General features: G+C 58.4%; 1 protein-coding gene across 1 annotated transcript; it reads right to left on the bottom strand.

Moving 5' to 3' along the window:
- Window positions 1-4,904: 4,904 nt before the first annotated feature.
- Window positions 4,905-10,450, bottom strand: IRX1 (iroquois homeobox 1). Its single transcript, XM_025388422.1, has 4 exons — window positions 9,932-10,450; window positions 6,048-7,083; window positions 5,625-5,697; window positions 4,905-5,324 (listed from the first exon to the last, which is right to left on the bottom strand). Exons 1-4 carry the CDS (start codon window positions 10,205-10,207, stop codon window positions 5,267-5,269), a joined length of 1,443 nt encoding a protein of 480 aa, XP_025244207.1. The 5' UTR covers window positions 10,208-10,450; the 3' UTR covers window positions 4,905-5,266.
- Window positions 10,451-13,171: the final 2,721 nt, after the last annotated feature.

The raw sequence follows: 13,171 nt of genomic DNA, 5'->3' as shown, positions 1-13,171 counted from the left end.
TTGGCTTGCCATGGCTTGCCACCCAAGCGCGCAGCTCCATCCCTTGCTGCCTCCCGGGTTCAAGGCCTCCTTTTCTCTGCCTCTTCATTTAGAGCAGTCCTAACATTTCAGGTTGCTCCTGAAGCCTCCTCAGTCCCAGGCCACGTGGTGACTTCCGTGAGCCTAAGACAGACACCTTCTCCAGGAGAAACTTATTAAAAATTTTGTTTTACTACTCCATAGGTATAAAGATAAATATATTGATATACATTAACACATTTTCTTCGACCCAAAAATTACAGGGTATTTTTATATGGAAAAGAAAAAAAAAAAAAAAAACCATTTCCCTGGGCCCCTCAAAATACCCGGGGCCCCCAGGCCCAGGGCTCGCAGTGCTGAAATCACCGGGCCGGGACCGCCTTGGCATCTGATCCTGTCCACGCTCGCCCTAAGAGGTCCATTTTCAGACGTCATTCTGGGACGAGGGAAGGGGCCCAGCCGCCAGTCGCCAGGTACAAAAGGCGGCCAGCGGTCCCCGCGGGATGACCTTGGCAGGCCTCTCAGCTCAGGAGTCATAATTGGAGCCGCTGGCTTGGTGGGGAGCGCTGGAGAAGACCTGGAAAGCTGGCCTCTCCCTGGAGCCGCCCCTATTGCTCCGGGGCTGTCCCTGCGCTGGGGTGGGCGGCCAAGGCACAGAAAACGTCTCGGAGTGGGCAAGGCGGCTGGCTGCCCTGAGTGGGGTGCGCTTCTTCCACACATCCACGCATCCCCATGCTCGCTGGCTCAAGGGATGCCTAAAGGTAGGCGGGCTTTTTAATTCCCCCAGAATGCACCCCCTCCACTGTTTGTTCTGCCCTGTCTCCTGGCCCCCAACTTGGACTTATGGCCCCAGGGTCACCCCACATTCCCTCCCCACCTGGTGCGACATGCTGACTTGGGGGCCAGTGAGATGGCAGGGCCCTCTGTGGGGACAGAGAAGTCACCAGGCACTGGGAGCACACTCAGTGTCCGGCTCCCCAAAGCCTCCCTTGCCTTTCCGGAGGGCTCAGAGCCTGGCTGACTCCTGTGGCAGTGCTGGGTCCTGCAGTGTGGCCCGTGTTGCAGAGGCGGTGGCCACTGACCACAGGAGGTTCCTCTGGCCTTGCAAGTTCTTTCTGCAAGGAAACCACGAAGCTCCGTTCCTCCGTGGGGCCAATGCTCCCCCAGCCTTGCAGATGACCCTCCCTAGGCTCTGCTACCTTCCCTTTTTTTCCACCTCCAACTTGCAGTCCCCACCAACAAACAAGGCCCTGTCGTTTTGAGAAGGGCATTCAGTGGTCCAGTTGTCCCAAGTCGAAGTTCACAAACCCCATCTCCATTTGGATCCCCCAACCCCACCCTAGACCCTGCCTCTGTGAGAAGAGGCGACCAGTGACCCACTGGCATCATGGTTGGGGAGGCGGGGGAGGTGGAATTAGGATTCCCCTCTCAAGCGAGAGGTTCAAAAGCAGAGAGGACAGGGCCTGCCTGAACCCTCCACGTTGAAAGGCCAAAGGCCAGTGCCTGTCCCAGGTACCCATGGGTGCTACAGCCCACCCTGTTCTCTCTCCTTTCTGCCTCCCTCCCTCACTCCAGCTTCCTTGCTCCCTGGCAGAGTCCCATCTACAAGGACGACTGAAACTTTATAGGGCATGATTCATCGGTGGCGCACCCCTTGGAGCCGAGGCGCGTATTACATTAATCAGTGTCAGACCACTAAAACCGAGATATGAATATGAATTCTCCATATTGCAGGCGAGATAAATGTGCTGGTGAATGTAATTGATCGGAGGACAGTGGGCAGGATGGTGGCAGCAGGGAGATTTCAGAGACTCCAGCTCAACCTTTGTGCTGGGGGGCTGCCAAGGCTGTAACACAGAATGCAGGAGCCCCGGACCAGATCTGTGTCTTGTTCCCCCCCACACACACAACCTCCAGAAAAAGCCCAATATAACCAGAAAAGGGAACCTGGAACAGAAATAGGACACCCATTTCTGATGACGAGGGGAACCCTATGTCTGGAAATTAGTCTTGTGGACAATCTCCCCTTAGTCTGTTCAGGGACTGTCTCCTCTCTGCTGGCCAGAGAGCAGCTGCCACCTCTGAAACCGTCCTGGGCACTGCTGAGGTAGGGAAGCCCCCTTTCCTCAGGCAGAAAGCTCCTCCAGAACTAACAGCGCTTTGTTTTCAGAAGCAAAGGATATTTGTGGATTTTCTATGTCCACTCCAGATTTTTCAGGAGCTGAAGCACCAGGCACATGGGGTGCTTCCATGGGACCCTGCACACCTAGATGGCTCCCATGGCTGGAAAGATGTAAACATATAGTGCACAAAGGACAAAAATGCTTTCAATGCTCCATTACAAATTCATTTCTAACTTTTCACTGGAGAAAAATAATTCCGAGGCTGGCGATCTGGTTTCCTTGTATGGAAAACCTAGCTCTCAGGAAGGTGCACAGACCATTCATGGACTCTAGGCCACTGCGGCTCAGTAGCCAGGACTCCCAAGGATGAGCATGTGCTGGCCGAGCTACCTCAGCAGCAGTTCCTGTGGGGGAAAGGGGGCGGTCCCAAATGTCTTGCATTGAAAAAAAAATTAGGAAAGGGTGGAAATAGGGGTGTGCAAAGCAGCAGGTGCCAGTACAGACCATCCAATTTGATTCAAGTGAATAAAGAGCTGAGCTTGCCCAGGGACAGAGAACTCTGGCCCACCTGAATCCAACCTGCTGTTTCCACCGTCACCCAGAAGGCATCTCACAGCCCATTGGTTGCTTGAGCAGCATGTCTGTGTGGCTGGGAACACAATTCCTCATCAGAGGCGAAGGACACAGCTGGTCAAGCCTCTCTAGAGACACCGTCTGGCTAAGGACACAAGATCCATCTGGGCCCAGCAGTCAGAGTAGGCTCTAGGACCCCATTGCAGAACCTCTGGAATGATGAGCCCAAGGCTCTGATGACCCACGAAGGGCTAGGGCCGAGGGCAGGTGAGAAACACTTCTGTGATTTAGCAAGGAAGGCACTGGACAATAAAAGCACCCCACAAAGAGCCCAGTGCTCACTCCCTCGCTCCAAATGCCAGCAGCCTACCCTGCAGGCCCGACACTCCCCCAAAACACACACAAAGAACCACTGGCTGCAGCCCTGGAACACAAAGCGGTCCCCACCACTACAAATCCAGGCTCGTGCCCGCGGAGCCCCAAGGCCCAGCGCCCCCAGATTTGCGCCACACCCCAGGAGCGAGATCAGCGCTGGTCAAGGCCGCATTCCGCTTTCGGACCATAGAGGGCGCCTGGAGCACGTCCATTCAGACTGCGGAGCTGCTCCCCGGGGCCGGGCCCGAGTCCGTCCGCCCGCGGTCCACTCCGCTCCGGGCCCGCTCCTCCCGGCTGATCCCACCCCTCCCACTCCTCGCTCCCCGACGCGCCCCACGTGTCCTCGGCCCACTTGCCCTACGCGGCGCCCTTCGAGCCTCCTCTTCGCCGCTTTTCCTCCCGCCTCGGGGCAGGGAGAGGACCTTCCCCTCTACAGGGACCAGGAACCGGGTGGAGGGCTGTAGAAGGATGTGGGCGTTGGGGTCCGGTAGGAGCCGTGGACTGGCGCCTCCTAGTCTTCACGCGAGCCTCCCTCTTTCCTGGAACCTCTGAAAAGACCCCAGTGCCCCGACATTCCCCCTAGCTTCGGCCGTGCACGCAGTCCCCAAGCGCGCACTGGCGCCAGCGGGTCTCCAGCTGACCTGGAAGGGCGGGTCACAGGCTGGGGGTGCGAGCGAAGGATGGTCCCTCTGACCTCGGACTCGGCCCTGTCCCCACTAGACTGCTTTTCCCAGCAGCCCACATCCTCGCTGGCAGTTTTGGAAACGTTTGCTTGCTCAGTTTTCACGCATTCAACACAGAGTCGCCTGCGCCCTGAAGGCCCCTGCGCCTGGTCCGCAGAGCCTCCTGCAAGTGCCGGCTGCCGCGCTTGGCGCGTGTCCCGCTCCGAACCCACTGATGCTGGTGTCCCCGGATCCGCAGCGATGTCCAGGCTCCCAGGCCATTCCCCACCCGCGCGCGCCCGAGGCCAGCCCCGCCGCGAGTGTTTCCCAACGTCGCTGCTCCCAGCTGCCTCCCCACTGCGGCCATCTAGGGGCAGTTTCCTCTGGACTCCCGCGGTGCGCGCATCTGAAGGCAAAGGACGCAGTCCGTGGTGCCCAAGTGTGAAAGGGCTACCCTGGGAAACCAAAGCCCCCTCAACTTTCTCGCTTCCCACTGCAGCCTCAGTCCCTCGTTCACACCTCACACCGCAGAGAACCCCTGCACTTTGGAGTTTTAAAGGGCCTTCCAATTTCTCCCGGTGTTTGATTTAACCAAACCACTAAAATTACATGCAAAGCAATACTTCGTACTCCATTATTTTCACACTCAACCCAGAAAACGACCAGGCGCCACGATGTACCGTTGAGACAACTAGTTATAAACTGGTTTCTAATCCGAAATTCTCCTCTGGGGTCGAAAATAAAAAGTATTTTTCCTCCCTTTTTACCGATGTTATAAAATCGTTTTGTAAAACTGCCTAAAATTGAACTTATTTATGTCCTGAGAAAATGATGTCTCAGAGAAATGTTTCTGAAAGCAATTGAACTGCCAGCAAGAAACTGCCCTACTGACAATATTTAAAAATTCAACAACAACCACAAACAACCAAGAGATGTTTAAAGCACCTGCCTCTTGGGTGGAAACAGCCTCTAAAAGCCCCCCATGAGAAGCCCCTCTCCCCCAGCCACAGGCCCTTGGGCCTCGCCCGGGGTATCCCCCACTTCTCTCTCTCTCCCCGTCTCTCTCTCTCTCTTTCTGCCACACACACACACACACACACTCTCACACACACACGCTGGCCAGGCACACAGCAGCAGGAGCGGGGAGGGGGCATCATTTCATTTAGTTTATTAGACAAAAATATATGATTTAGACAAGTTCGTTGACGCGCTATTTACAATCTGAAATCACTCTATATACAGAAAAAGGGGGGAAAGAGACACAAGCATGTGGGGGCATTTACCGAGCCCGATAATCGCAGCCACCGGAGCCGCCTGCAGAGGCCTGGCCGCCTGGACGCGAGCTCGGGACCGAACAAGCCCCTGTCTGCAGAAAGCGATGGATGGGAGTCCTTGACGTCGTTGTCATATTTGTCCTTTACACCAGTCTGAAATATTTGTCTTAATTCCTCCCACATTCCCTCCCTCCCCAACTCCTCCCCCCCCCTCCCCGCAAAAGTAAAAGAAGACCCTTAATCAGGCGGACGGGAGGGCTGCTAGGATCCGCGGCGTTCCCTCCTGCGGGGCCAGAGAGCTGCATGGGAAACACAGCGAGACAAGAAGACAGGGGCACTGTGAGTGGGGGACGCAGCGCCGGGCGTCGCCGGCTCCAGCAGCGGAGCCCTGGGGGCGGGGTCGGCAGCCAGCGCGGCTCCCGGCTCGGGAGAAACTCCAGTCTCCTCGGCTCGCCAGGCGCCCAGGGCTGGTGGGGAGCGCTCCTTCAACAAGGACTGCGCGACCCCCACCGCCACCCAGCCAGCTCCGCCCGGGTCCTGACCACTCCTCCTCCCCCTCCCCACCGCCTTCTCCCATAGCAAAAGCAAACAGCACTCACTTGTCGCGTACCGGCTGGAAAGGCGACTTTAACTGCTGTGCCGGCGAATCTGGCCTGGGGACGAGGTCTCTCTCTGCGAGAGATCGGAAGAGGCAAAGTTAGGACGGAGAGACGGGCGGGAGAGGGCCCAGGCCTCCTTCCCACCAACTCCTGCCTGCTGCTCAGGCAGATTCGCCGAGAAACGTAACCCCTCATCCCACCGCCACCCCTGAGCAGGCCGCTGGTAGGGCAAAGCCCTCTTTGGAGAGCCCCAGGGCCTTGTCTGGCTTTCTGAATTGAAGCAGGGATTAAGCACAGCCCCAGTGCTCAGAGATCACTGCCTGGTACCCTCCCGGCGCATGCTGCACCCCACGCTACCACACCTAGCCAGGCCTCTGCATTCCCAGCTAGAGTACAGATGGACGCGGCCCCCTGGAGCTGTACCTGGGAGCGTGGGGCTGCTGCGGGCCGAGGCCTTGTCTCCGTTGAGCGTCCCTGGGGCAATGGCGACCGGCGGCTGAGGTGGTGGAGGTGCAGGAAGGTGAGGGCCATGGGGCGCGGCGTGGGGCGCGCCAACGCCCAGGAAGGAGCGCATGTTGAGCAGCGAACCCTGTGCGAGGAATGCGCTGTTGGTCCAGTTGGAGAACTTGCCGATGTGGCAGGTGTACAGTCCGTGGCTGGGCAGGAAGGCGGGGTGTTGCAGCGGCGCGCCGGCGGAGGGCCCGTGCGAGCCGGGGTGGCCCGCAGGCGGCGGCGGGGAAGCCTTGGGCGCACCATCGGGGCTCGTGGCTGTCTCGGCCAGCGACCAGATCTTGGGCTTGCCGTGCGGCGCACCCTGCAGGCCGCCCGCTGCAGCGCCGGGGCTCAGCAGGCGCGTGCTGCCGGGCTCTGGGGCCTCCTTGGCCAGGCCCAAGGGCGAGTCCTGGGGCTTGAGAACGTCGGCTACTGCCAGCGGCGAGCCTTGGTCCCGAGCAAGAGCAGAAGGGGCTGCGGGTGCGTGCGGAGCCTCGGCCTTGTCCTCGTCGTCCTCGTTGCTCTGGTCTCCATCGTGCTCGTCGATCTTGTCGATGTCGATGCTTTCCAGGTCGATCTCCTCGTCGTCCTCGGCCTTCTCCGGGTCGCCCTCGGTGTCGCTGCCGAAGAGAGCTCCATCTTCCTGGTCCTTGTTGCGCGCTCCCCATGTCACCTTGTTCTCCTTCTTGAGGCGCCGGCGCGCGTTGGCGAACCAGGTGGAGACCTGCGTGAGGGTCATCTTGGTGATGATGGCCAGCATGATCTTCTCGCCTTTGGTGGGGTAGGGGTTCTTGCGGTGCTCGTTGAGCCAGGCCTTGAGCGTGCTGGTGCTCTCGCGCGTGGCGTTCTTGGGCCGCCCGGGGTCCCCGTATTGGAACTGGCCGTAGGGGTAATAAGCCGGCGCCGTGTGGGCTGCGAAGGTGGCGGGGTGCACCCCAGGGTTGTCCTTGAGTTCATACTGCGAGCCCTGCAGCCACAGGGTAGAGCCATCGAGGAGAGAGAGGAGGGAAGTGGATAGAGGGAGGGAGACAGAGAAAGAGAGAGATAAGTCTCCAAGATGGTAAAGTGGGAAGTAGCCGCTCCAGTGGGCTCCAGGGCCTCCCGGGCGCTTTCCGGGGCTCTGCTGTGCTGGGAAGATCAGGAAGGAACCCCCAGTTCACTGCTGGGGAGAAGGGGAGCCAGGACCACGAGCTGACTTCAGGAACTGCCCTTTCACCGACCGTTGAGATCTTTTTTGCCATTCTAGAAAAGTTCCAGAAACAGTGCAACCTCCAGACGAGCACAACAGAAGCCGCGGCCCCTGCAAGTTCCCTAGGCGACCCGTGTTCCCGCCACCAACCGCTGGAGAAACCTGCATTTCCAAGTTTATCTTTCACTAGCTAGAGGGTAAAACCTTTCAACTGAGCTGATAAAGCCATTTCTCCAAATGTAAAGGGCCTGGAGCCCAAGCCTCCTCTCTGCGACCCTGAGGGGGCTCAATCAAAATAAACCATCCCGTGTTTTCTACAGGTCTAAATCCGCCAGCAATTTAAAACTAAAGCACAGTCCTCTACCTTCCAAATTAATCTGCATATAATAGTTTACCCAGAGTAAAAGGTCTTTAGTCGTGACAAGTAATTTGAAATTTTAATACCGGCCATCATTGACAACAATAACAAAAACACTATTTTTTTTTTTTTTAATACAAAAGGAAGTCTTAGCCTGTAAAATATTAACGCAAGGGCTGGGAGTAACCGGCGGCCAGGAGGGGAACCGGTTCAGTATCCTAGGCCTCTTCTCAGTTACTTCATCTCTTAAGTTTGACTTTGATATGGAGGGAGCAAACACAAACTGTTTGCAGGCATTTAGAGGCCGTGATTTATTTGCAATCAATATTCTTTTTATCATCAGTAGTAAAACACAGCAAGTCAAATTATCCCATCAGGTTTTTTGGTAAATAACATTTTATCTTTCTAACAACCTCATTAGGCCTCATTATTACCATAAATTGCCCAGACAGACATTCAAATACAATTTTATCTGTTGACTTCCAAACATCCAATTATAATGGCTTGGAAACCTAGGCCTAGAATCAGGGTTTGGGTTTGAGTTTACTCCCTAAGAACCAGCGGGAGAGCTGGAGGAAACACACACCTTTTGGGTGGGAATAATTTTTACATATTATCCTTCTAGAGGGGAAAAACAACTTAGAACAGCAAACATCTCCCTTTCCCAGCTCTCCACAAAGGGTGCAGGTCCTCACACTGAAGCTCCCTCCCTCCCCCGCAAACGCAGGCAGGGTTCCCAAATGGCACACAACTGCATTCGCAATTTCTGTAAAAAATGTTCATCCTCTATGTAAAAATAGTCGAGTTGCAATGCTAGCAAAGGGAGCTCCGGACTCTTGAGAAAGTTGTGAAGACCAGAAGATTTCTTGGACTAATTAGTTTGGTGACTGAGGCCGCAGAGAAAAGGTTACTGCGGCCAGATTTCGTTTTTACCCAGTCGTTGCAAAATGTACTTCGTGCTTTTCTAATTATTTTGGTTGTAATTGTAAAGAAGACATTTCAGCCTCGTCTCCACTGGGAATTCTTTTTGAAAGGACACCTTGTAAATCTCTCAACGCGTTCCGGCCTCCCCGCCGCCTGAACAAAATGGGGGCTGATCTTTTTCGATAGTAAGAGACCTGAAAGGCAGCCGGGCCGCTTTCTTTCGAAACTACAAGAAAAGTTACAGGGAAACCCGCTCTTTGCTTGTGCACACTTGACGGGTATTTACTCCCCGCTTCTCCTTTGGGGAGCGGGGAGATATCGGGGGTGCCTGGAAATTGCTTTATCCCGCGGGCAGCGACCCGGGAGGGGGCTGCCTCCCAGGGCCCCGCGCCCGCAGCACAATTCACCAACCGTCCGAAGTTTAAGCACCGACCTTGCAGTCAGACCAAGGAAAATGGATCATTTGGACCGGCAGACAGGCCAATGTCCCTGCGGAGAATTAAGTGTGCAGCCGCCTCCCCCCACATCTAACACCCACTGGGACGGGAGACTAAGAGGGCACCATTTATTTTAAACCAAAGGACACTGTTTTCTTTAATCCTCAATTATGTAACGAAGGAAGAAAAGTGCTTTTCTTTCGGTGCAAATGAAATGAAAACTTTGGCAACTTACAAAAGTAAAATCAAACACCGTTTCAGACACCAAAACATTAGTGCAACTTAATTCTAGTTTAAACTCAAATTCGCACACACGCCATAGAGAGAGCTCTCCATCCCTTGGACCCTATTGTTAACATTATTTTGATTGACTTTACTAGGCTTAAAAGGGGTCTGTCTGGCAAACTCAGATACAACTATCTCGGAGCTGCTAAAGAGGGAGAAAATCAAGTTTTCCAGACTCGGTTCGAAAACTAAAGAGGCCGCGCTAGCGGGACCCGCGGCCAGGAAGACAAGTCCTGCTAAGCTACGCCGGGCCGAGCTGCAGGAACCCCGTGGGCCTGCCCGGGCGCCCTGGCCGAGCCAGGCGAGTTTGCCCCCGACCTCCAGCGCGGGCAGCACTCCCCGGGCCTGCTTCTGCGGCCTCTCTGGACTCTCGCGACCCGCCTCCTGGCCCGGGCCTTCCGCTTTCCCAGGCCGAGATGGCCCAGCCATCACCCGCCCGGCCTCCCCGCCCTCTTGCGTCCCCGGGGGCCGCGGCCTCGGCCGCCTGGAACCTGCCCTCGGACCTTTCTAGTTCCTCGTCCGGACCAGGTCCACCCGTCGTCTCTCCCTCCCGGGCGACCCGCCACCCTTGCCCTGGCACGGGTGAGACAGAGGAGAAGCGGGGGAGGCCGGGCGCACTCACCATCTGCGAGAAGAGGCTGAGATCAGCGGCGTAGGGCAGGAAGGCGCTGTAGTTGGGCGCGCCCGCGTACGGCCCCGCCGCCGCGTACATGCCCAGCACCGAGGTGACCGCAGCCGCGCCCGCCCCGCCGCCCAGCTCCGCGGCCCCGGGTCGACCCGACGAAGCGGCGGCCGCAGCAGCAGCGGCAGCGGCTAGCACCCCCGGGCGTTCGCCGCCGTAGGCGCCGGGCCCCGCGGCGCTCAGGTACTGCGGGTAGCCCAGCTGCGGGAAGGACATGTCCGCGGACTCGGCGACCGCCGCAGCGGGCGAGTATTAAAGGCGCGGAGAGGGAGACGGAGGCCGGCCGGAGGGGGATTGCAGGGGGCTCCGCGAGGGGTCTAGGGAGGAGTTGGCGGCCAGCCGGGCGCGCTCGGGCGGGCCGAGAGATGGGGGCCGGTTGCTGCTCCTCGGCCTGGTGCTCCCAGGCGCCCGGCTCCCGGCTGCGCCCGGATCCGCGATCGCGCGCCGACTGCGGCGGCCGCCCTCAGCTCGGCGGCGGGGCTTTCAGACACAATTTGAAGTTGATGCTTTGATTGGCATCCCCTTGAGCGCAGGCCCCGCCCCTTGCTCCCCTCCCGCCCCCTCCCTGCCTCCCGCCCGCCCTTGCCGGCCGCTCCCGCCCCTCCCGCGAGCACGTGGTGCCCCGCGCCGGCCGGGCCAGCTCCTCCTGCGGTGGGCGCGCGCGTCGGGGCGGCGGGGTGTGGGCCCGGAGGCCGCGGGCTCCTTCCCGACCAGCCCCCGCGGCTGTCTGACAACCTGTCGACACGGGTTTACAGCTGTCTGACACCGGGTTTGCAGTTTCGCGGTCGAGGTGTGTCCCCTTTTTAACAAAAACAATTCGGCGTCTGCTTTTCTACCGTCTGGGCAGCGGGGAAGGGGCCGGCGGCCTAGGCCCGGGTGACAGCGGGCAGGGAGCGGCCTCTCCCCCGAGTCCCGCGCGTCCGGTGCCTCCAGGGAACATCTTTGGCAGAAGTGCACCCGGACACTCTCCGCGAGCCGCTGAACCGGCGTGGCGTGACACCCCCGACTCCAGATGCGGGTTCCCTTGGGCCCCTACTAGGTAGTAACCGATCGTCTGCCAATGACCGGCCTCGCCGCCCTTGGGGAAGTGGGGAGCGGCCGAGCTCTGAGCGCTCTCAATTGTGCAAACTTTGAGCAAGGGCAAACCCCGCGGAGAAGTCGCTAGCTCAGGGGAAGCAGGCGCAGTCGGCGCGGGTTCTCGGAGGGAGGGGTGGGGGAGATGCGAGGGGAGGGGCTTTTTCTTCACCCAGAAAGCCCCCTGGCAGCCGGAAGGAAGCATCCCCCGCGCCCCAGCGAAGGGGGAAGGCGGCGTGGCCTGGATGCGGTGTTTGTCCACCAGGTGTGCAGAGGCAGACGGGAAACGTGTGGAACGCGCGAACCCGAGTCGGCGCCGCCGCCAGACCGGGAACTGAGCGTCCTCTTGGGACCAACCCCGCGTCCCTCTTCTCCCTGCGTCTCCCCTCTCCATCCTCAGCCTCGCCGGGCGACAGGACGCGGCCAGGCGCGGCGCACTTGAGAGGGGCTCCGCGTCGCCGCGGGCCTGGTGGTGCCGCTCCCGGGAGAAGATGCCAAGTGCACGGGCCTCCTCGCCTCCCTGAGCCTGGGACGGCCCTGGCTGGCCACTTCTGCGCCTCCTGGCTGGAGAGGTACAGACGGTGCCGTGGAACCTGGTACCAGCCCCGGCTCCCGGGGCCACTTTGCGAACCACCTCCTACTCAGAGCCGGGGCCGGGAGTTCACCCCGCTGCCGCTCTCCAGCACACGGGACCCCGCGGGAATTTCAGCAGCGCACTCTGGCGTCTTCCCCGCTTTAGGCCGGGTTGGGGCTATGGGATGAAGGCGGCCATCGGGCCGGAGTCGGCATGCTGTTCTGCTGTTGGGCTGAGCCACCCGTATCCTGGACACCGGCCTGGCGGTCCTTTGACCCCCCTGCCTCGCTTCCCTTTCTTCACCGAGCCTGGAGGCCCAGGGACTTCAGCAGCATCAGGAGGGCTCCGGTTTTCTGGGCCTGAGGACAGACAGTGAGACATCGCCTATAATTAGCAACAATAATGCCCATGATAGTAGTAATTACTAATAACCAGCTCTGACATCGGGCTTGATTTCCCTGTTCTGAGTCAGATTGTTTCCTAGTCATGCTGATTCCCCCGCTCAATTCGCCCCTGCAAACTCCGGAATCCGCCTACAACCTCTATGATTCCTTTCCTGCTTTTGCAGATTCCAGGCAGGGTTTGTGGGGACGCGGAGGGTTGGTGCGGAGTGGAATCTTGGTGACACAACTCCGGGAAGCCCCAAACTGCAGCTTTTTCCTGTTCCCTAGCCCACCTCCAGACACCTTCTAACCCTAAGACAGATTTCCGATTTTCAACCTCCTCTCCTCTATACCCAAAACAAATCCATCCATTGCATGTGACTCACTGTGTGAGAAGTGGGCCAGCCCCACCCACCCCGTCCTGTTCAGCAAACTTGTGTCGCATTTCAGGGTGACAGGGGAGATACACCCTCTTGTGTGACCTGGAAAATGAGGTGCGATGTAAGTCCAGAGACACTTCTCAGCCCTGGGATTCATCTACAGCTTGTCTGCCTCCTTCCAACACACAAAGCACCACCGCCCACCCCACCCGCAAGCCTCAGGTCTCTCTGCAGCTGGCAGAGCTTTGTGGGGAGGCGGGAATAGGGGAGTGGAGGCTTCATGCTGACTCTCAACCAGCCCACTCCTCTGTGCCCTGGCTGCATCACCTCCATGGGCGATCACAAAATGACTGCAGGTTCCTGAAAACACCAGGGAGCTGGGTGGGGAGGCTCCCCTGCCCTGTTAATCCTGCCTGAGGACTGCACAGTTCCTGGGGAAGTGGCACTAGCAAAGCTGGGTAACTTGCTCCCCCCGAGCCCTGCAAAGGTGCAGAAGGGGATATTGTGGTCCATTCTCTGCCCAAGGCCAAGGCCTGTGGCTGCACTCCAGGCCCTTGGGCCTAAAACCAATTCTAGGAAGTCCTTTCTAGGAAGTTCTAGCAAAGCCTGGCAGGCCCAAACTCACCTCCTCTCTTCTTTCTCCTTGGCCCTTGGCCCAAAAACCTTGCCTAGGATACTAGGAAGCAGGGTAGACTGAGAGAAAGAGAGAGAGAGAATTGCCACCAAAGCCTCCCATCAGAGAGGGGGAGAGGCGGAGAAGGAGCTAGAA

This window comes from Theropithecus gelada, chromosome 6 (assembly GCF_003255815.1).
Source record: "Theropithecus gelada isolate Dixy chromosome 6, Tgel_1.0, whole genome shotgun sequence".
In the NCBI taxonomy this organism is placed as follows: Eukaryota; Metazoa; Chordata; class Mammalia; order Primates; family Cercopithecidae; genus Theropithecus; species Theropithecus gelada.
The sequence above is the reverse complement of the archived record's forward strand: the minus strand, read 5'-3'. Positions and strand labels throughout refer to the sequence as shown.